The sequence below is a fragment of the Euprymna scolopes genome, chromosome 12, assembly GCF_053919585.1.
Source record: "Euprymna scolopes isolate OS-2025 chromosome 12, ASM5391958v1, whole genome shotgun sequence".
In the NCBI taxonomy this organism is placed as follows: Eukaryota; Metazoa; Mollusca; class Cephalopoda; order Sepiida; family Sepiolidae; genus Euprymna; species Euprymna scolopes.
Window position 1 is genome coordinate 46,467,265 of NC_136493.1, and position 22,855 is coordinate 46,490,119.

Sequence of the window (22,855 nt, forward strand, 5' to 3'; positions counted from 1 at the left end):
CTAAGTGAAACTGGCATTGGACAGACCATTTCCCTATGTGAGTTCGTAATTAAAGGATACTCTAACTTAACATCCAGATTTGACCCCCCCCCCCCCCCCGAAGATCGCCATGGGCATGGAATATGTGCCTATATAAAAGATGGCTTTCCATGTGGTAATGACATCTCCAGAGAAGATCCTAACTTGCCCTATATGTGCTTCCGGGTTGAACTAGCTCAAACTACTGCATTTATATTTGCTCTCTATCGCCCCCACAACAGCGGAGTTACTATCTTTAAAAGAATATCTGAGAAAATTGACCACGCCCTATCTGCTTATCCTTCAGCTAATATTCATGTCTGTGGAGACTTCAATGTTCACAATGTGGAATGGTTAACTCACTCAAACAAGACCGATGATGAGGAGAGGTTCTGTCATGATTTCTCCATTGCTTATGACCTCACTCAGATTGTTCACGAACCCACCCGTGTTCCCAATACTGACGGCCAGTATGAAAGTCTCCTAGACCTCTTTTTCACAACTTGCCCTGAACTGTGTTCAGTTTCTGTTCTGTCTCCACTTGGATCTTCCGGCCACTCAAGTTAAGATAAAAATGAAATGTAATAAGTCCTCTCAATCGTACAGTATATCGATACCCTATGGCTGACTGGGATAGCTTCCGCACATTTATATCAGATCTACCTCTGTGTTCCATGTTTAAAAATGATGTGTCTTCTATAGTATCAGACCTGACAGAATGGTAAATTGTAGGTATAGACCGTTTCATACCGTTGAAAAAATTCCAGCAAAAACCTAACAGCCAGCCGTGGTTCTCTCTGGAATGTGCTGCTGCCATTACGCATAGAAATCACTTTTTCCATTGCTTCCAACATAATAGATGTACTGAGACTAAAGCCGCTTTCAGAACTGCTAGAAACCACTGTAAAAAAGTAATAAAGAATGCAAGAGAGTTGTATGCTCAGTCCGTCAAGTCCAAAGTAGCTGAGCAGCGGCTTGGTTCCCACCAGTTTTGGCAAATAGCAAACAGAATCCTGAATAGAAGCGTGTGCTCTATCCCAACTCTCATAAATGGACCTGAGGTAATCTCGTCAGCATCAGACAAAGCCAAACTTTTTGCCAAGAACTTTGCAGCTAATTCTAACCTTTGCGACCAAGGCTGCCAACCTCCAATATTTCCTCCTGTATCAGAAAACATGCTATGTGATATACAAATATCTGTACGTGATGTTGCCAAGCTAATCAAAAACCTTGATTCCAGTAAAGCAACCGGCCCTGACGGTATTCCAATTATAGTACTCAAAAGACTTCAACCAGAACTTGCACCCATCCTTACAAAACTGTTTAAACGTTGTCTTAAGAAGAATTGCTTCCCGTCACCCTGGAAAATCTCATCAGTATGCCCCGTATTTAAGAATTCAGGTGATCGCTCATCTCTCTCAGAGTACAGGCCAATAAGTCTCCTGTGCATCATGAGTAAGTTGCTGGAATCTGTGTTATATAGAGAAGTAATCAACCATCTTAGCAAAAATAAACTTCTTAGTGACACACAATATGGTTTCCGTTCTGCTAGATCTACAGCAGATGTGCTTACAGTTATATCTCATAGGATTAGCGAATCTCTCGACAGAGGTTACCTTTATAGGGCAATTGCTCTTGACATATCAAAGGCCTTTGATAGAGTATGGCATAAAGGTTTACTTTACAAGATCTCCAGTTATGGTATAGCTGGAAATGTCTTCTCCATTATTAAATCATTTCTCTCTGATAGGTTCTTAAGAGTAGTGGTTGATGGGCAGAAATCAGAAGCTCTTGGTATTAATACTGGAGTCCCTCAGGGGTCCATCCTGGGCCCAACTCTCTTCCTGATCTACATTAATGATCTTCCAAATCACATCCTTACATAATTCGTAGACATCTATGCTGATGACACTACTATCTATGGTACCACATCGAAGACTGTAAACGGCCAAGTTCTCTCTGATTCTCTCTGCTCTGATTTTGAGCAAGTGGTACAATAGGGAAAAAGGTGGCTTGTTACTTTTAATGCAACTAAAACTAAGCTTTTCTCTTTACATCATCAACGCTCTGATCCCCATCTGGCATCAATTGAAATGAATGGCTCTCGTCTTGGGGAGGCCTCATGTTTTGACAAGCTTCTGGGCTTGACTTTACTCCTGATCTTAAATCTGTTGCCAAGACCGCTGGAAAAATGGTGGGATCCTTCTATCGATTCCAGTAGATATCTCACTGCTGATGCAATTCTCTATCTATATAAGAGCCAGATACGTCCAAGGATGGAGTACTGTTGCCACATCTGGGCAGGAGCTACTAGAAAGGACTTATCCTGCCTTGATAGAGTTCAAAATAGACTTTGTAGCCTTGTGGGGGGATGTCCTTTTTTCTTCCCTGCAACCTCTATCTCACAGAAGAGATGTTGCGAGTTTGTCTCTGCTTTATTGTTATTTTCATGGCAAGTGCTCGGCTGATCTCCATTCTATGGTTCCCCCCTCGCCAAACTTTCACAAGAAACACCCGTCTTGCAGAAAACACCATGACTAGTTTCCTCCACTCTTTATCTGTGCGTAAACTTAAGCGTAGATTCCATGAACAAAGCTTCTTTCTTAGAACTGCACGCCTATGGAATTGTCTTCCGTTTTTCTGCTTTCCAGCTGACTACAATATGGTTGTCTTCAAGTCTAACATAAACAAGTTTTTGATGAGCCGTTCCATATAAGTTAACAAATTTACCGAATCTCCATTACTAATGATTACTATATTGTCCAATTTCTACTGTACACTCTGTAACCCTTATCCTCGAGTCGCCTCTTGGCCTTTATAAGTGGTGATGCCTATGTAAAAAAAAAAGTATGAGAAGTCGTCTAGCCTAGTATAAGGAGCCCACCTTGACAGTATCTTCTATGTATTTATTCGAATTCATGTGTCCTGTGAATATTAGGCCGAGGAGTTTGAGTGTTGGACTACCGAGAATGATGCTATTAAACATAACATATAGGATACTCGCAAGTATGAGAAGTCTTCTAGCCTAGTATAAGGAGCCCACCTTGACAGTATCTTCTATGTATTTATTCGAATCCCTGTTTCCTGAGAATGTTAGGCCAAGGAGTTTGAGTGTTGGACTACCGGGAATGATGCTATTAACCATGACATATAGAATACTCGAAGGCGTGAGAAGATTCCATGAATTATTTTTTAAAAAATATTGAATTCATTTTTTTATTGTTTCTTTTTTAAATTCCAGTGTTGCCGTTGGTTTACCTTATGCCATGGGCACTCATGAGATATTTTACTGAAAACTACTAGTAAGTATGACGTATTATCACGACGAATATCTTCTTTATTCTTTTGTTCACAGCAAGAAAAATAATGAAAAGAAAAAAAGAAAAAAATAGCAACATCCGGTTTAAAACCGGATGCAGCTATTTTTTTTTTTTTTTTCATTATTTATCCGTATTTAATTTTTTTTTTTTGGTTATTACTAGACGTACGCATGACCCGTTGGATCACAATCACAACCGTTATTTATTCTACTTTAATTCTATTTGCACATTGATAAACTGTAACAAATATGTTAAAAAATTCTTCTTGCATGACTAAAAATAATAAGGCACTTTGCTTCTATATTATAATTTGGACTCACTAGGAGTTCTGACACAGGCCATCGCAGAGATTGCTTACTGGCAACAACTGGTGGTATTCGTTTGAGTCTGTGTGACAACAAGTCTTCCTAGATTTCCAATACTCTCCACCTCTTTCAATAATGTTTGCAAATGAATCTGCGTTATCATAACAGCCGCTTACCATCGATTTCTTACAAATAATGATCATTAATCTTCACTGGAATTTGGGTGGCAATAAGCTCTCCCAAGGTCAGAGTGCTTTTTTGCACTCATCCAGTAGAGGTCTGGTTACTGCTTTATCTCCTTGCTCTTTCCATCGTCTTTGACCCTTCTTGAATAGTTGGAGTAGTGTCAGTCTATGCTGCTGTTACAACTTATTATTATTATTATCATTATCATTATTATCATTATCATTATCATTATTATTATTATTATTATCTACTTACTAGGAGTAGTTACATAGACCATTATCAAAGATTTGCCTTTGAGAATAACTTGTGGTGAACTGTGGAGTCTGTGGGAGTTGAACACTCTCAGCCCAACTCGATTATCGCCCTTTAACTCAGAAGAGCGACCTACCTACGTCACTTCCTGTTTCTCTTAATTCACTCTCTTTTCTGCGGAACGCTCAAACAATCAAGATGTGACGAACCACCGCTCCGGTGGGAGCCATGAGCCACCACCGCGTCCTGACTAGACAGTCACCGCAAGTAACGTTACTTATCTCTCAATGAACTCTTATTCTTCCTATCACTTCCTATATCTCTTTCCTGTATATATTTATGCAAATAAATTGCATTTGTTTCGTTGATATATAACGGTATATTTTCGTCTTCATTATGCGACCTTTCGCCTTTTCAATTTCTCTACCATTAAATACACCCATTTCACCATTATACACATGGGGACGGGATCGTCTAAAACACAGCAGACCGTCCTGTCCCCAACAAGTCTGAGTGACAATAAGTCTCCCCAGATTTCCAGTACTCTCCACCTTTTTCAATCAACTTTTGCGAAAGAATTTGCCTCATTGCAACAGCTGTTTAACATTGATTTCTCGTTGGCGGCGACCATTGGTCTTCAGTGGAATTTTGGTGGCAATAAGCATCCCCAAGGTCCCAGTTCTCTTTGCACTCATCCAGCGGAAGTCTGGCTAGTGCTTTCTCTCCTCGGCCTTTCCTTCCTCCTTGACTCTCATTATTTGGCGTGGTGCCCGTTTATAGTGACAGTCACAAAAAAGAGAGGGCGGTATCTTACAATTATTCAGTTTCAGTTTTCATTATTCCATGTGATGTTTCTTTGTGCTTTGCATCTGTAGACTTATTATTATTATTATTATTATTATTATTATTATTATTATTAGTAGTATTATTATTATTATTATCATTATTATTATTATTATTATTATTATTATTAGTAGTAGTAGTAGTAGTAGTAGTAGTAGTAGTAGTAGTAGTAGTAGTAGTAGTAGTAGTATTTACTTACTAGAGATATTGACATATGTCATTATTAATACTGATAATAAACATTGGTATTCCCTGGAGTCTGAGTGACAAGTCTGCCCATATTCCAGTACTCTTTATATATTTTTAATAATTGTTGCAAAATGATTTGCAACAGTCGTTTACTACTAATTTCTCGTTGGCATTGACCATTATCATTATTATTGTACTCACCATAAGTTTTCACACAGGTCATACTTAAATTTATTTAAATTTAAGTTTTTAAAATTTATATATTTTAAATATAATTTAAAAAGGTACGTTGTTTAAATATAATTTCCAATGTCTTATATATTAATTTATTTTTTGTTTGTTTATTTTTTTATATAATTTTAAAAAATTATAATGCAATTAAATTTAGGTTTATTTATGTTAATCCAATTAATTTCAATTTAATTTATTTTAATTATTTGATTTAAATTTATTTAAATTCAATTTATTTTTAATTTATATATTTTTAATATCATAAAAAGTAGTACGTTGTTTAAATTCCAATTCCAATGTCCTATATAATAATGTATTTTTTTGTTTATTTAGTTTTTAATATAATTTTTAAAATGATTCAGTTAAATTTAGGTTACTTTATTTTAATTTAATTCATTTTAATTCAATAATTTTAATTAAAATTATTTTATATTATTTTGATTGATTTTAATTTAATTTATTTTTAATTTATATATTTTTAATATAATTAAAAGAAATACGTTGTTTAAACTTAATGTTATATTTATTTTAATTAAATTCTTTTTATTCCAATTCATTTTATTTTCGATTAATTTAATCATCCTAATTTATTTCATTGTATTTTATTCCAATTTATATAATACAAACTAATTTACTTTATTTTATTTATTTTAATGTAATTTATTATAATCAATCTTATTTAATTTTATTTATTTTACATATATATTTTAATTAATTTTTTACATTAAATGAATATTAGTTTGTATTTAATTTAAATTTAATTTAATATAATTTATATTATTTTATTTTATCTATTTTTCATATTTTTTAAATTTAATTTTCTAAAATTTAATTGCTTTAAATTGATTTAATTTAAATTTATTTTGTTTTAATTTAATTTAATTTAATTTAATATAAGTTTATTTTAGTTTATTTTTCAAATATATATCTTTTATTTAATTTTTTTAATTGAATGAATTTGAATTTACCTGCGATGTTCCAAAAATAATATTGTTAAATTTTTTTATGTTGTCTGAATAGATCAGAGAGGATCGCAAATTGCATTCTTATAATGACTCTTCACGTATGACCTGAATTTTTTCTCTGTTGCAGGTATTGACGGCGTGAGACTCTAAGAAAGCAACCTCTGTCATAGACGTATGAGAGAACCAGAGATTAATCATTGAATTCTGTGCAAAAAATGCATCGAAAATAGCTTTTCCACTTTTTGAGTTAAAAAAAATAGGAGGCTTTACTCGTAATTCAATTTTAATGTAATCTATTTTATTTTCATTAATTTTTCTTCTAATTCAAATTAATTTAATTTAATTTTTTCTTACAGTTGCTGGAATACTCATTCCGAACGTTCCATGTGGTTTCTACACGCATTCATGTTAGGCTCAATCCTGGTTCGTAGCATCATTTCGTTATTAATGACAAAGGATATTTTGTAGTAACTCTTATGTTATCTTTGATAGTTAATACTAGCAAGGAGACCCGACGTTGCCCAGGATTGAATGCTGATCAATCAATGTTTCACACTCCCATATTTTTATTGTCATCGATGTCACTGAAATCGCCCACTTTCAAATCATATCGGTTGATTGCCTGCTCTAGTTGAGGACACATTGTGATGCACCGGAAGAAAGCTTCACATGCCTCCCCGCAGTAACTTAGTCCACACAACATTGTAATTTACATTGCACTGTAGAGAACCTACTGTTGATTTCATGAAATTATTTTTTATAATGGCTTGCATGCAAAAGTCAAGTATCATGATTCAGTTTTGCTTTGAACAGAAACATTCATTTCGAACGTGCACCTGTCATATCAAAGAACCTATTGTTGATTTTTATATGTCAAGCCTTTCGGCTTGTGTGGCAATAAAACTTCTAAATGCACTTGTGATGTTAGGCTGTGTAAGGTGTTAACTTTGGTCAAAATCGATACGAATTATCGATACTTATCAAAGACACTCTTACAAAATCTATCTAAGAACACTTCCAGGCATATAAAGTGCTTTCGTGTGAAATTTCATAAAAATCGGCCTCACTGTTTTCGAGCCCATAGGGAACAAGCTCACACACGCACGCACACACACACACATACAATTTCCTTTTATATAATAATAGAGACAGAGATAACTTTTGGGAATCAATGCAAGTATGAATATAAATTAAAAATACGGCTGTGAAATTAGCCAAGAACAATTTATTTCGTTCGACCTGCTGATTTGTGACCTATTTGCGTCAAAAAAAAATTATTTTTAAAAGCGGTTTGAAAACAATTTTATTAACTATAAATAGTGTGCAAGTAACATAAACAACAAAAGAGAGTCGCCAACCTGATAGGTCCTGAACTGTCATCTAAGCTTCAGCCTCTGTCCCATCGACGAAATATTGCATCCCTCTGCCTGTCCTACAAGTACTTTAAAGGTGAATGCTCCGACGAACTGCAAGCACTTTTACCCCTCGACGTAAACTCTCCCGACAAACCTGACAAGCAGCTAAACTCCCACCCCTACACAGTAGAGATCCCTAGATGTAAAGGAGCTTTCTACTCCAGTAGTTTCTTCCCCAGAACTGCTAGACTTTGGAATTCCCTTTCGGGTCCCTGCTTCCCCAATTGTACTGACATGCAGAAGTTCAAGTGTAACGTGAACTGATATCTTGCTGCCCAACTCCCTACATAGTACCCCTATAGCTTATGTCCCTGAGAGTAGCCCCCTACATCAAAGTGGCAATTTGCCTTGTTTAGAGTGAAAATGTGATAAAAAAAATTTTTTTTTAAAGTAGCTGTTTTGGTTCTGAATATAAACAAAATATTGATATTAGTGTTGGGACGATTAATTGGAATAAAGTGGAACATTTGGGGGTATCGGAATCGGGAATATTGGTGCCTGTTTTCCAATGCCAAATCGATTCTTTTAATTGTCTTTTTTATTTGATTTTGTTTAAAGTAAAATTTTCCATTGCTGGTAATATTGATATATTTGTAAATATTTATTGATTTTAAAATACAAGTAAAGCTAAAATCGATAGATCATCCTCCACAAATGTATTTTGACGTTTAGGAAAATATATGCCTATTTAACATGTGTTTTTACAAAAATTGGGGAAAATAACAATCTTATAGTTAAATAATTAGAGATTTTAAGAATCAGAATCGATAATTGTATCGGAATCAGAAAGTAGCATGGAATTGGTAATTGTATTGGAATCGGGAAACATATTGGAATCGTCCCATTACTAATTGATATATCTATAATTAAGGACCTGTGGCATAGTGGATAAAATACTTGGTAAAATTCTAATGCTACCAGATCAGATTGTCAGAAGATATTGACTTCCTGGTTCAAATGCACCATACATCAAAGTTTTTTCCACTTTATCTCTTTCCAAAGCTTAATCATGTTCTGCAAAGCTAAAAAACAAAAACAACATTCCCCTTATCCCTATTCGCCCCGATTCTTTCTTTTACCCCCTCCTTTTATGACCCAATCAGTAGACATCAGAATATGCTGACTGTCCCCCTACAGAGAGTAAAAGTCCCTCAATGGAGCCACATGTTGACCGTGGGTGGCGACCTGTGATGTTTTAAGACTTGATCGTAGTGGTTGAGCAGACCTTGACCTAGGTACAAAGAGGACATGGCCCTGCAACACATCACTTAATCTGCTGGTCATGTCAAGCCCTAATTCAGAAGACCGGGCCAAGATTAAAGTGTAGTATCTGTTCTTCAGATACTGCACTTCAATTTCTGGTTCTCTGTCAGTGGAGGAGAAATCTTTCATGACTGAGACAATTTTAATTTTTGTTCCTTTTCTCCACATTAAAGAACGACCCTGGTGTCTAACTCTGTCCCGTGAGGAAACATTGTAAATGGTAACACACAAGTATCATAAAAAAATATTCTCTTAACTACTGAATTAGAAGGCGATGAAGAAATGGGTATATGACATTGTTATATTCCCCGGACTTTTCTTACTAAATAAAAAGGAAGAACAAGCGCCCGTGGATCCCTTCAAATACGAGTATATCGCCTCTGTATCTCTGTTCTACAACGGCGAATGTGTTTCCCCCCCCCCCTCGTATTTTTCATTAAATTGGACTCTGCGGCAGATAGAGAGCAGGAATGATGAAATTAAAAAAAAAAAAAAATTCATGGCAACAAAATCAACCAAAAGACCTCACTCCAAGTCCGATTCAGACACTGAAAATAGGGAAAACTTCCCGAGATTCATTATTCTGGAAGCAGAAGACTACACCCATTAACAAAGCTATCTCCATTTTTAATACAAAGGGTAATTTCTACAAAAATATCACCGAAAGCAGTTTACAAAATTTGACAATCCTAGTGGAGGTAGAAAAAAAAAAGAAAAAAAGATATGCTGATGTTCTACTAAAAAAGGAAAAATTCCATGACAAAAAAAATAAAACCTATCTCCATGGAAAAATGAATTCATCAAAAGGTGTTATTCAAAGCAAAGAACTATCCAGTCGTTCAATTGAGGAAATAAAAATGGGACTAAAATCCCAAGGTTTAATTAACATAAAAACAGTATCCATTAAAAGGAATGGAAACATTATACTAACAAACACCTACATCATACCCTTTAATTCACTAAAAGCTCCAAAAGAGATAAAAATTGGTTGTTTAATTGAAAAAGTAGAATTATTTATACCAAAGTCCATACGATGTCAGAAATTTGGACATCATAAGGATATATGCTACAACTAACCAGTGTGTGGCAAGTGTGCTAAAAAAAAAAAACCCAAAAAAACGACCATAACACAAATGAATGCACAACAGATGCAAATGTGTAAACTATGGAGAGGACCACACTGCCTATGCAAGGATCTACAATATATAGAAAAAAAGAAAAGGAAATTATAATGGTAAAACAAAAACAAAACATTTCATTCTCTGAAGTAAGGAAAATTGTAGATAGATATATGGGAGGTAAAAGTAATGGGCAAATTACAAAAAAAAAAAACAAACAAAAAAAACAAAAACAAATGATATAATCGTTGAAAAATTAATGAAGCTAGGCCTAAATGATTAGCGAAAATTCATAACCCTACAATCACAGATACTACAAACGTGAACCTGAAATAAACCAAAACAAAGATGCAATAAATAAAAACAAACATCAAGCCAAACAAAAATAGAATTCCTACAAATCCCTAGCACACCCGGAAATAAAGAATCATCTGTCCAAGAAAGAATCAATAAAAAAGAAAATGGAACAAAGCAAGAACCCCCTCCCCCAATACATACGATCACAAACTAAAACAAAAACACAAATTAAGCAAAAAACTGCTGAAACTATGGAAGTTGGCAGTAACATCAACAATCCAAAGCAAGAAAATGAAACATAAACCATGGCTAATAAAATACTACAATAGAATAATAATAATTAATATTGAAAAAATATCCTCCTCATCAACACCCTTCATCCTGTAAATCAAAAAATGAAGAAAAATCAACCAACCATTCAATAGCACAGAACTAAAAGAATCAATATACAAATCTCATGATACAGCAGTTGGTTCTGATGAAATCTATTATCGATAAAAAAAACCCTACCAAAATCATCTCTGGACTACTTACTACAAATATATACTTAAATATGGATAAACAACAGCATCCCCCCAAAATTGGAAGTAGGCTACTATACTTGTTGTCTTCTCATCACGTTTTGGCCAAATAATCCTCTGGCCGGCTTTCGGTAGGATTGAAACTACTATCTTCAGACAATTCTTACGCGGAACTGAAGAGATTCAACGTTTCTATCCACTGCACCACAGAGTCTGAAGGGCGATCAAGGTTGGATTTTTTTGGTCTCATAAATTCCGTTTTTTTTTTGTTTTTTTTTTTTTAAATCTGATCTTCCATTGTCGGGTTCGTATTGAATGGTATATATTATTTAATTAATTTAAATTCTTTTTGAGATGAATAATTTGTATATTTTATGTATTTATTTGCGGATTATTATCCTCATCTTTATAGTTGTTGTTTCACGACGTTTCAGCCAACTATTCCTCTAAGAATTCCAATAATTAGATAATATAAAACAAAGTTGGTAAAACCAGTTGTAAAATTACACACTTCTAGAGGTTGAGAGTTCAATCGCCAGTGTGGACAACACTCAAAAGTACAATTGTGAATTACTTAGGACTTTTACTACGTCATGACTGACGGAGCAGGAGCATGCTACCCGCACGGATTAAATAAAGGGTTCTATTCAAAATTCTGTGCCAATTCATGAGTTTAACAGAAAGATTCCTGAGTTCGACAAGATACATCTAAAGAAGGTTACATCAACCAAAACGTTGTGAAAATTACACTCAGGATAAAACCAGTAGTCCGGAGAATCCAAATAATACAATAAACTAGGCTTGTTATTTCCCCTGTCTCTACAATTCCAATAGAAAGATAGACGGACACTTCGTAAACAAGTCTTTGCCAATCAGCACAGAGCATTTCTTACACAGTGTTTCATAGAATTACTAGTTCAATTCTTTCCCGGACAGAATTTGCTACAGCTATTTTGCTCAAAACACATCTCAAATGTGTATTCCCACACACACAGTAGCAAACCTTTTTACTCTGTATTCATCAAGTCCTCCTATTCTCCCAGTCACACCGTCAAAATTTTCTTAACTGGTATCATTAATTTTAGTGCATCATTGTCGTCTCAGAACTATGGCAGACTGATTTGTTATAAATGTACTAATAAAGCCTTTGAATTATCTTATAACATTAAAACACCAACGTTACATACACGTACATCGTATTACAAAGGACATTCTTAGTTATCCTATTTATTCTTAATGTTACATATGCATAATTCGAATTGATATACAGAATTAATATTGCATTAACTCTATCCAATGATATCATAATTCATTTGGTAGGACAAAGGAAGCTAATCTATAATATAAATCTCACCTGTCTATTTAAATGTATGTATGTATGTATGTTTGCATGTCTGCGTAAAACTTTCGACAGAGGTGACGGATTTTCATGAGATTGGTATCGTTTTGAAGCTCGACCCTTCAGACGACAAATATCGAAAAATTGGCAAAGACATTAATTCCTTCACCGTCAACTGGGCACTTTTCTACAGGGAGGAGTCACTTTTTTCGCAGATATTTTTAAAAGTCATCCCACTCTTTTCGATTGACTAGCCTTAATTTAAACCTTCGCCATTTCCAGTTTGGCGATGGCCGCAACGGCAAAAATGTCACTTTTTTTTTTTACATTCTTTTCCTCCTTTGTGGTACGGGTTTGAGCCTGCCTTTTTTTTTTTTTTTTTTTTTTTTTTTTTGCTCAACACACATCTCCAAACACCCGGACAATGCCGGGCACCCCAGGCTAGTTCCAAATAATTGACACTTTTGCAAAATTTTAGAAAGCCATTCTTAACATGGAAAGAAGGCATTGGGAAAACTCAAATTCGCTTAAAAAATAATTTTCTTTATAAAAATAAAACTACTTGATCAATTTCTGTGATTTTTAGAATACGATATTTTCTTTCTGTCACGGGTACGTATATCATAAAAATTCTAGGTACTTGTACAATTTAGTCAAGACATTTAAAAATGAAAATATCGAAAAAAAAAAAAAAAGGTTATATCGTACATATCCGTTTTGGACTGAAGTTCTCCGAAAAAAAATTTCATTTAATTTGATCGAGTAGTTTTATTTTTACAGCGGAAAAACACGTTCTTATGAGAGCGCGTAGTCTTAAAAACACTAAGGCTATAAGTAGGAGGAAAACAGTCAGCAGAATGAGACTTCTACAAGCATACAGTTCTTGGAATGAAGCAACTGGAATAGAAAGCTGTATTACAACGGTTACGGCTCCAGAAAAGTCACGGAACCATGAAGTCTGAGATAAAAGCTGCAGTAAAAACAAGTTTTTCTCATTGTTGTTATTCCATGGAAGGCTTTATTTCGGCGCCCACAAAACCAAACAGCCAACGATTGGAAACTGTAAAAAGTATGGTTGGTTGGTTGTTTTTGTTTTACGGCATATCAACCCTTTTCAGGTTATTTAATGCCGAATCCAGCGATTTGGAAGAAAAGTTTTTTTTAGTAAAATATGTTTTTTCAAGTCAGTTTCTATTTAACCCATAGCTGAGACCCTAACAGGTACTACCACTCCGGGTCAGTCGACCTGGGAGCAATGGCAATTAAAGGGTGGCTCCACACTCCCCAAAGCCCACAAGATGGGGCCTCACCATCGGATATAGTAAAAAGTATGTCCCATACAATTATGCGTATACATATGTTTTATGGACTGATAATAAAAATATGAGGGTGAAACATTCATTGGTCAACATTCAGTCCTGGTTAAACACACACACACACACACACACACACACACACACTGACAATAAAGTATGTATTTTATACATCCATTCAAGACGCATGTCAGTACATTGTTATACAACATACACGTTTTCAGTATGTAACACTGGTATTAATGATAAAATGAATATTTATTGATATTAAACGACCAGTAAAACTTGTTGCGGGCCAGGATATATAAATCCTAACTCGCTACAAAAGAAAATAATGAAACGATTGGAAAGAAGGAAACAAAACTCAATTGCTGGATAAAATAAACGTGTCGTTTATTTTCTGTTGAAAAATGAATGTTTTAGGTGTAACACGTGTTCAAGTCCGCGCGTGGAAAGAGGAGTGAGTAATGTAGTGGAAAAGTCTTCAAGCAGAGAGCTGTGGACGCGAACTTGTCTGGTTGATGGACCAAAGCAAAAGGGAAAAAAGAGTAAGAAAGTCAATCCAGTTCATGGAGAGAGAAAGCGTATAAAGTGTACTTACTGTCTGTTAGCTCTTGCCCCACATACAGTAGCAGGGGATGTGACGTGCACGGGCGCGCACCCTTTTGGGGTGCACGGTTGGTCCGTCGACCGTTCAGGTCGGAAGCTGGTTCAAAAAAAAAAGAAGCAGCTTATTGCGCTTACTTTTATAGTTGTTTCCGGTGGTCTTCTGCGCATGTGTGGATTTCCTTTAAAGAGCAAGTGACGTTGCCCAAGTGTGCGTACGTGTGCGCGTATGTGTGCGTATATGTGTGTATGTTAGCGTGTGTGTGTATGCACGTGAATGTGAGTGTAAGTACGCAAACGTGAATATATGTACGTGTGTGTACGTGCGCGTGTATGTTTGTGTGCGCGTATGTATATGACAAGAAATATGGCTTGAGATGTGAACGCATGTTCTTGTGCGAGACTAGAAAAGGCTCGCACAAACTCTAATAAGATCTATAGATTCCAGTGTAGATGTAGTTTTTTTTTTTTTACATTTGCAAAAATATATGCACATGTTACATGGGTTTTCTACCGTAATCGAAAAAAAAGAAAGATGTATCAGAAGTCTTTGTCTAACGCAAAAGCAACAAAACTTTTTGGTTAAAACGTCAAGCAGAGGTTCGCTAGTCACAAGTTAAGTCGAGTAGAGTTCATTGTTCACAACACGAGATACACGTCGACGTTCTCTATTCGCATGTCTTAAACGCTTCTTCCACTCCTCCTAGCGACTCGCCTTTTATAATGTTTCGGGCACACCCAATTTGCATATACCACACGAGACTGCTCAAGATCTACATGACTGGAGGCTTTAAAAGACAACAGCCGCTATCTTGGCCTCCTTTTTTCTTTTTCTGTCTTTCAGCCTGCTGCCGAGACAGATTCTCACCCGTTTCTGAGGTAGGCCCTCTCTATGTCTATCACAAAAAAAAAAAAAAATAAAAAATAAATAAATAAATAAATAATAATAATAATAATAATAATAATAATAATAATAATAATAAAACAAGTCTATACGTAAATATTTAAAGGTTTTAAAAGAGTCAGAATCAGTAATTGTATCGGAATTGGAAATTTAAAGCGGAATCGGAAATTTAAAACAGAATCCGTAATTGCACCGGAATTGGGGAAAAATATTGGAATCGTTCCATTACTTCTTTGTAAATGACTTTCGCAACTGTCTGTGCATGAAACAAATGTCTATTCATTTTCCAACGAACTGCATCTCCATGTCAATCAGCTGAGTTTCGTTTCTTCCGGCCAGGTGTTGTGTCCTGTGTTCCAGTCTTAATATTCAATGCAGTGTGTTTACTTACCTTATTCATCCATCTACTAATATTTTTTAACGTATAAATCGAAACCTGATTTAATATGGATTAATGTATATTTTTGTTTCAGATCAATACATACTTTTTTGTAAGAATCTCTGCCCTCATCATTGCAAAACTGTCACAGGAAAACAGATCACAGCTATGGTACTTACTGTAAGTAGTACTAGGTGCCTTCAATAAGTTTTTTCTTTTTTTTTTTCATATAGGCACTTTTATTGATAGTACACACATGAAATTCTAGTCCACTTTGAAGTAATCTCCTCCGGCTGCAATGTACTTGTACCATTTCAACAACTTCTGGAAGGCACCATGAAAGTCATCTTTCATGAGTGTGTCAATGATCCTCGTCCCAGCCTCTTCTATCTCCTCAATTGTCTCATAACGACAGCCCTTAAGGTTTTCCTTGAGCTTAGTGAATAACCAAAAGTCCCAGGAAGCAAGGTCTGGACTATAGGGAGGGTGAGGAACTTTCTTGATGCCCATCTTCGTCAAATAGTTTGTGACAAGGATAAAGTTGTGGACTGGTTCATTTGCGCAAATACACATGTATAAATACACATACACACCCATGCATACATACGCATAAACACACATGCATATATACACATACATACAAACAATATATATACGTATATACATACACACACAAACATATATATACATATATACATACATATACACATAGATATACACACATATGCATACACATGTACATAAACATACATACACCTATGCATGCATATATATATATGTATATACATATATACAATATAATGATGGCAGATCAATTATTACATGCTTCCAGCATTTCAGGCCTACACGCGTCACAATTTTTCCATCGCCAGAGGACCATTTTTTTATAGACAAATGCCTGAGGGAGTATCTATATAAATATGATGTTACAGAGTTTTAGCTTTGTACGACAGCTAAGTCTCTCTCTCGGTTCAAAATGTTGGCATCCAGCAACAAGCAAGAGCAAGATAGCCAGCAACAAGTCAAACTGCAGATCGGCTTAGTGCGGATACTGTTCTCCCACTTCATGGTTTTCTCAAATCAGAGATTTGCTTCTCCTAGAGGAGTTGCCTTCACCACGGTTTACAAGAGCCCTCTCCACCCCACATATACATGGAAATAAACACATGCGTACATACAGATGTACGCCAACATATGTATGCATGTGCACATACATGCATACATAATCACGTAGAGGCACACATATACACATATACATACATATGCATATACATACGTACACACACATATACATGTAAAATACACATGGAGAAACATTCCAAGAGTCATAAATAGTAAGTGATCAGCGGCTGGACCGTTTTTGTCCCTTTTCCTTCCTGATCTTTTTCTTCTTTTTTTTTTTTTTAAATAAAAAGTTTGTTTTAGACTCACACTTCTGCAGTATATGATGATGATGTTGACAAATTCACACATAATTTTCCAAATGAATCAACGTGCGTAGGGTTTCGATATCTACCATAGTACCAACAAGGATGACGCATTATTGAATCTGCCCAACTTGGATAATTACTTTGTGATGTGGATTACCCAAAATACAGTTTGGATCATTTTACCACACTGCTTTCAAGGACAGTCACCTCGGATTTTACCGTGCAATTTGGATGTAAACGTTCATATCTTTTCCTTTAACTTCCCTTACTCTATAACTTTTAATTACTCAATCAATTTTTAATTATGATTTTCCATGTCTCACTGACTTTAGCAAATAAGGTGTATACCATTATATCTATTTGCTAATATTTTCAACTCTGAAGAGATGGTAGACATCGAAACCCTATAGGATAAGGAGTTATAATACTTCTAATGTATTCTTTATCTTACATAGAATAATAAAAATCTTTGATATGAAACTCAAACATTTCACGTCATAACATTTTTAAAAATTCATTGAATCACTAAAATTTGATTTATTTGCTCTATCTTGTATATCGAGCAATTCTTATTTAGGTGGGATAATACTTATAAAATATTACTGCCAGTAATATCTTGTAAAATTTATAATCACAGGTCTCCATACCAGCTGATTGTTGGATAATTTTATTCTGAAGAGTATATATATATATATATATATATATATATATATATATATATATATATATATATATATATGTGTGTGTGTGTGTGTGTGTGTGTGTGTGTGCGTGATAGGTGTGTATATATATATATGTGTGTGTGTGTATATATGTGTGTATATATGTATATATATGTGTGTGTATATATGTATATATATATGTATATATATGTATGTATATATGTATATATATATATTTATATATATATATATGTATGTATATATGTATATATATATTTGTATATATATATATATATTTGTATATATGTATGCATATATATATGTAGTATATATATTTATATATATATATATTTGTATGTATATATATTTGTACATATATATATTTGTATATATATTTGTATATATATATGTATATATATATGTATGTATATATATTTGTATATATATATATATATTTGTATATATGTATATATGTACGTATATATATATATGTATATATATACTGATCATTGAGGATATATGACTTTTGGAATGCTCCTTCATGTGTATTTTACATTTATGTGCATGTGTACGTGTGTGTATGCATATGTAAGTACATGCTTATATGTGTGCCTCTATGTATGTATGTATGTATGTTTGCATGTGTGTGTACATGCATATGTATGTTTGCGTGCATTCTCTGTGTATGCATGTATGTGTGCATGCACGTGTTTATTTCCATGTGTATGTGGGGTGGAGACGGCTCCCGTAAGCCGTGGTGAAGGCAACCCCTCCAGGAGAAGCAAATCTCTGGTTTGAAAAAACATAAAGTGGGAGACCAGTACCTGCATTAAGCTGGTCTGCAGTTTAGCTTGTTGCTGGCTGTCTTGCTCTTGCTTGTTGCTGGATGTCAACATTTTGAACCGAGAGAGAGATTTAGCTTTCATACAAAGCTAAATCTCTGTAACATCATCTTTGTATAGATACTCCCTCAGCCATTTGTCTATAAAAAATAGTCCTATAGCAATGGAAAAGTTGTGACGCGTGTAGGCTTGAAATGCTGGATACATGTAATAATTGATCTGCCATCATTATATGTATCCGTGTGTGTATGTACGTATATGTGTAGGTATGTTTATGTACATGTGTATGTATATGTATATAGTTCTATGTGTATATGTATGTATATATATTTATGTATGTTTGTATGTATATATGTATATATGTTTGTGTGTGTATGTATGTATGTGTATATATGCATATGTGTATGTTTGGGTGTAAATGCATAGATATGTATGCATATGTATATGTAGTTAAATGTATGTGTATGTATATGTGCATATATGTGTACGTATTTGTATGTGTATATGTATGTATATGTGTGTTTGTATGTGTATATCTGTGTGTATATATGCGTATGTATTTGTGTATGTATGCATGTGTGTATGTATATGTTTTATGTATTGTGTATTGTGTATTGTGTATGTATGTATATATGTATATATGTGTGTAAGTTTATGGATATATATGTGTGTGTATGCTTGTACATATGTACATGTATGTATGTATGTCAGGTCATGTCATATGCTACTGGTACCATGTAACCCAGTACTACCTGCCTCATGGTCAGGTCACTGGCGACTAAACTGGTTCCCCCACCAGACTTGTTTGGTGATGAGGTTGGCTAGTCTCCCTGAAGGATTAAAAATCTGACCTTCCAAAGGGCGAATGAACCCTTTTTTGGGGTCAACGGCCAACTAGCACCACGTGTGTTTGTGTGTATGTATGTGTGTGTTGGGGTGGAGAGGGCTCCTGTAAGCTGTGGTGAAGGCAACCTTTCTAGGAGAAGCAAATCTCTGATTTAAAAAACCATAAAGTGGGAGACCAGTACCCACATTAAGCTGGTCTGCAGTTTAACTTGTTGCTGGCTACCTTGCTCTTGGTTGTTGCTGGATCTCAACATTTTGAACCAAGAGAGAGACTTAGCTGTCATACAAAGCTCTGTAACATCATCTGCATATAGATACTCCCTCAGGTATTTGTCTATTAAAATGGTCCTGTGGCGATGGAAGTCATTTTTGGGCTCATGGAGGGAGTGGCACTTGTCTGACAAGACGTTGCAATCATCATATGTATGTATAGCAATGACCATCTTCAGTGTCATGTCTGCTTGAGTGCGTGAATTAGCCGGTACCACCTGTTAGGGCTCATGGACTTTAAGTGTCTGGGGGAGTGGCACACATCTGACAAGACGTTGCAATCATCATGTATATATATGTATATATATATATGTATATATATATTTGTATATGTATATATGTATATATATGTATAAATATATATGTGTATATATATGTATATATATGTATATATGTATATGTATGTATATATGTATATATATGTATATATGTATTTGTATATATGTATATATATGTATATAGGTATATGTTTATATGTATATATATATGTATATATATGTTTATATATATGTACATATATGTATATGTATATGCATATGTATATATATATGTATATATATATGTATATATATGTATATATATATGTATGGATATATATGGATATATATGCATATATATGTATATATATGTATGTATATATATGTATATATATGTATATATATGTATATATATATGTATGCATATATATGTATGTATATATGCATAAATAATATGTATATATATGTATATATATGTATATATATGTAAATATATATGTGTATATATAGGTATATATATGTATATATATATGCATATATGTATATGCATGTGTATATGTATATATATATGTATATATATGTGTGTATATATATGTATATATATGTGTGTATATATATGTATATATATGTGTGTATATATATGTATATTTATGTGTGTATATATATATGTATATATATGTGTGTATACATATGTATATATATATGTGTGTATATATACATATGTATATGCATATATATATGCATATACATACATATAACAGCATATAGTTAATAAAACATGTTAAAAAACACTTTGAAAAAGAGTTAAAAACATTAAATCTGAAAAGGAAACACTTTATAAGTGGATAGTCCTTAATCCTCAGAGTTTCGAAGAAATACTTTCTTTCTCATCAGAGGGTAGGAATTAGCAAAATGCGGGATCGGAGTTTGCATACAAAAGTATTTGATGAAACTGCAAGTAAGTCAAAGATCTTACTTGATAACCAAAAGTGCAGCAGAGGGAGTATGGCGAAGAAAAAGGTGATTTCACGTGAATGGATAGTCAGGTTTTTTTTTTTTTTTTTTTTTTTTTTTTTTTTACAAAGGCATCACCACATTATCAAGGCCCAGAGGCCACTCAAGGATAAGGGTTAAAGAGTGTACAGTAGAAGTTGGTCAATATAGTAATCATTAGTAATGAAAATTTGGTAAATTTAATAACTTATATGGAACGGCTCATCAAGAACTTATTTACCTTAGACTTGAACACAACCATATTGTAGTCAGCCGGAAAGCAGGAAAACGGAAGACAATTCCACAGGCGTGCAGTTCTAAGAAAGAAGCTTTGTTCATGGAATCTATGTTTAGGTTTAGGCACAGATAAAGAGTGGGGGAAATTATTGATAGTGTTTACAGCTAGACGAGTGTTTCTTGTGAAAGTTTGGCGAGGGGGGACCATAGATTGAAGCTCAGTTGAACACTTTCCATGAAAATAACGATACATCAGAGACAAACTCGCAACATCTCTTCTGTGAGATAGAGGTTGTAAGGAGGAGAAAAGGACATCTCCTACGAGGCTACGAAGTCTATTTTGAACTCTATCAAGGCAGGACAAGTCCTTTCTAGCAGCTCCTGCCCAGATGTGGCAACAGTATTCCATCCTTGGACGTACCTGGCTCTTATATAGATAGAGAATAGCATCAGCAGTGAGATATCTACTGGATCGATAGAAAGATCCCACCATTTTTCCAGCGGCCTTGGCAACAGATTTGATATACGTGTTCCATTTAAGATCAGGAGTAATGGTCAAGCCCAGAAGCTTGTCAAAACTTGAGGCCTCCTGAAGACGAGAGCCATTCATTTCAATTGATGACAAATGTGGATTAAAATGTTGATGATGTAAAGAGAGAAGCTTGGTTTTAGATGCATTAAAAGTAACCAGCCACTCCTTTCCCCATTGTACTACGTACTCAAGATCAGAGGAGAGAGAATTGGAGAGAACTTGGTCGTTTACTGTCTTAGATGTGCTACCATAAATGTCTACAAATGATGTAAGGATATGATTTGGAAGATCATTAATGTAGATCAGGAAAAGAGTTGGGCCCAGGATGGATCCCTGAGGGACACCGGCATTAATACTGTGAGCTTCTGATTTTTGCCCCTCAACTACTACTCTTATGAACCTATCAGAAAGAAACGATTTAATAATTGAGAAGACTTTTCCAGCTATACCATAGCTAGCGATCTTATGAAGTAAACCTTTATGCCATACCCTATCAAAGGCTTTAGATATGTCAAGAGCAATTGCCCTAGAAAGATTGCCACCGTCGAGAGATTTGCTAATCCTATGCGATATAACTGTAAGGACATCTGCTGTAGATCTAGCAGAACGGAAACCATATTGAGTGTCACTAAGAAGGTTATTTTTGTTGAGATGTTTGATTACTTCTGTATTTAACACAGATTCTAGCAACTTACTCATGACGCACAGGAGACTTATTGGCCTGTACTGAGAGGGGGATGAGCGATCACCTGAATTCTTAAATACAGGGCATACTGATGAGATTTTCCAGGGAGATGGGAAACTATTCTTCTTAAGACAACGTTTAAACAGTTTTGTAAGTATGGGCGCTAGTTCAGGTTGAAGTTTTTTGAGTACTATAATTGGAATACCATCAGGGCCAGTTGCTTTACTGGAATCAAGGTTTTTGATTAGCTTGGCAACATCACGTACAGATATACGTATATCACATAGCGTGTTTTCTGATACAGGAGGAAATATTGGGGGTTGGCGGTCTTGGTCGCAAAGGGTAGAATTAGCTGCAAAGTTCTTGACAAAGAGTTTGGCTTTGTCTGATGCTGACGAGATTACCTCAGGTCCATTGATAATAGTTGGGATGGAGCACACGCTTCTGTTCAGGATTCTGTTTGCTATTTGCCAAAACTGGTGGGAACCAAGCCGCTGCTCAGCTACTTTGGACTTAACAGATTGAGCATACAACTCTCTTGCATTCCTTATAACTTTCTTACAATGGTTGCTGGCAGTCCTGAAAACGGCTTTAGTTTCCATACATCTATTACGTTTGAAGCAGTGGAAAAAGTGAT

General features: G+C 34.7%; 1 protein-coding gene across 1 annotated transcript in view; it reads left to right on the forward strand.

The window, feature by feature from the left end:
• Positions 1–22,855, forward strand: part of LOC145291608 (parathyroid hormone/parathyroid hormone-related peptide receptor-like) — a 59,679-nt gene that overhangs the window by 24,031 nt on the left and 12,793 nt on the right. The window contains exons 6-8 of the mRNA XM_080137685.1: positions 3,260–3,320; positions 6,666–6,732; positions 15,559–15,644. Of these exons, the coding sequence (XP_079993811.1) occupies positions 3,260–3,320; positions 6,666–6,732; positions 15,559–15,644 (214 nt within the window). The remainder of the gene's footprint in view (positions 1–3,259; positions 3,321–6,665; positions 6,733–15,558; positions 15,645–22,855) is intronic.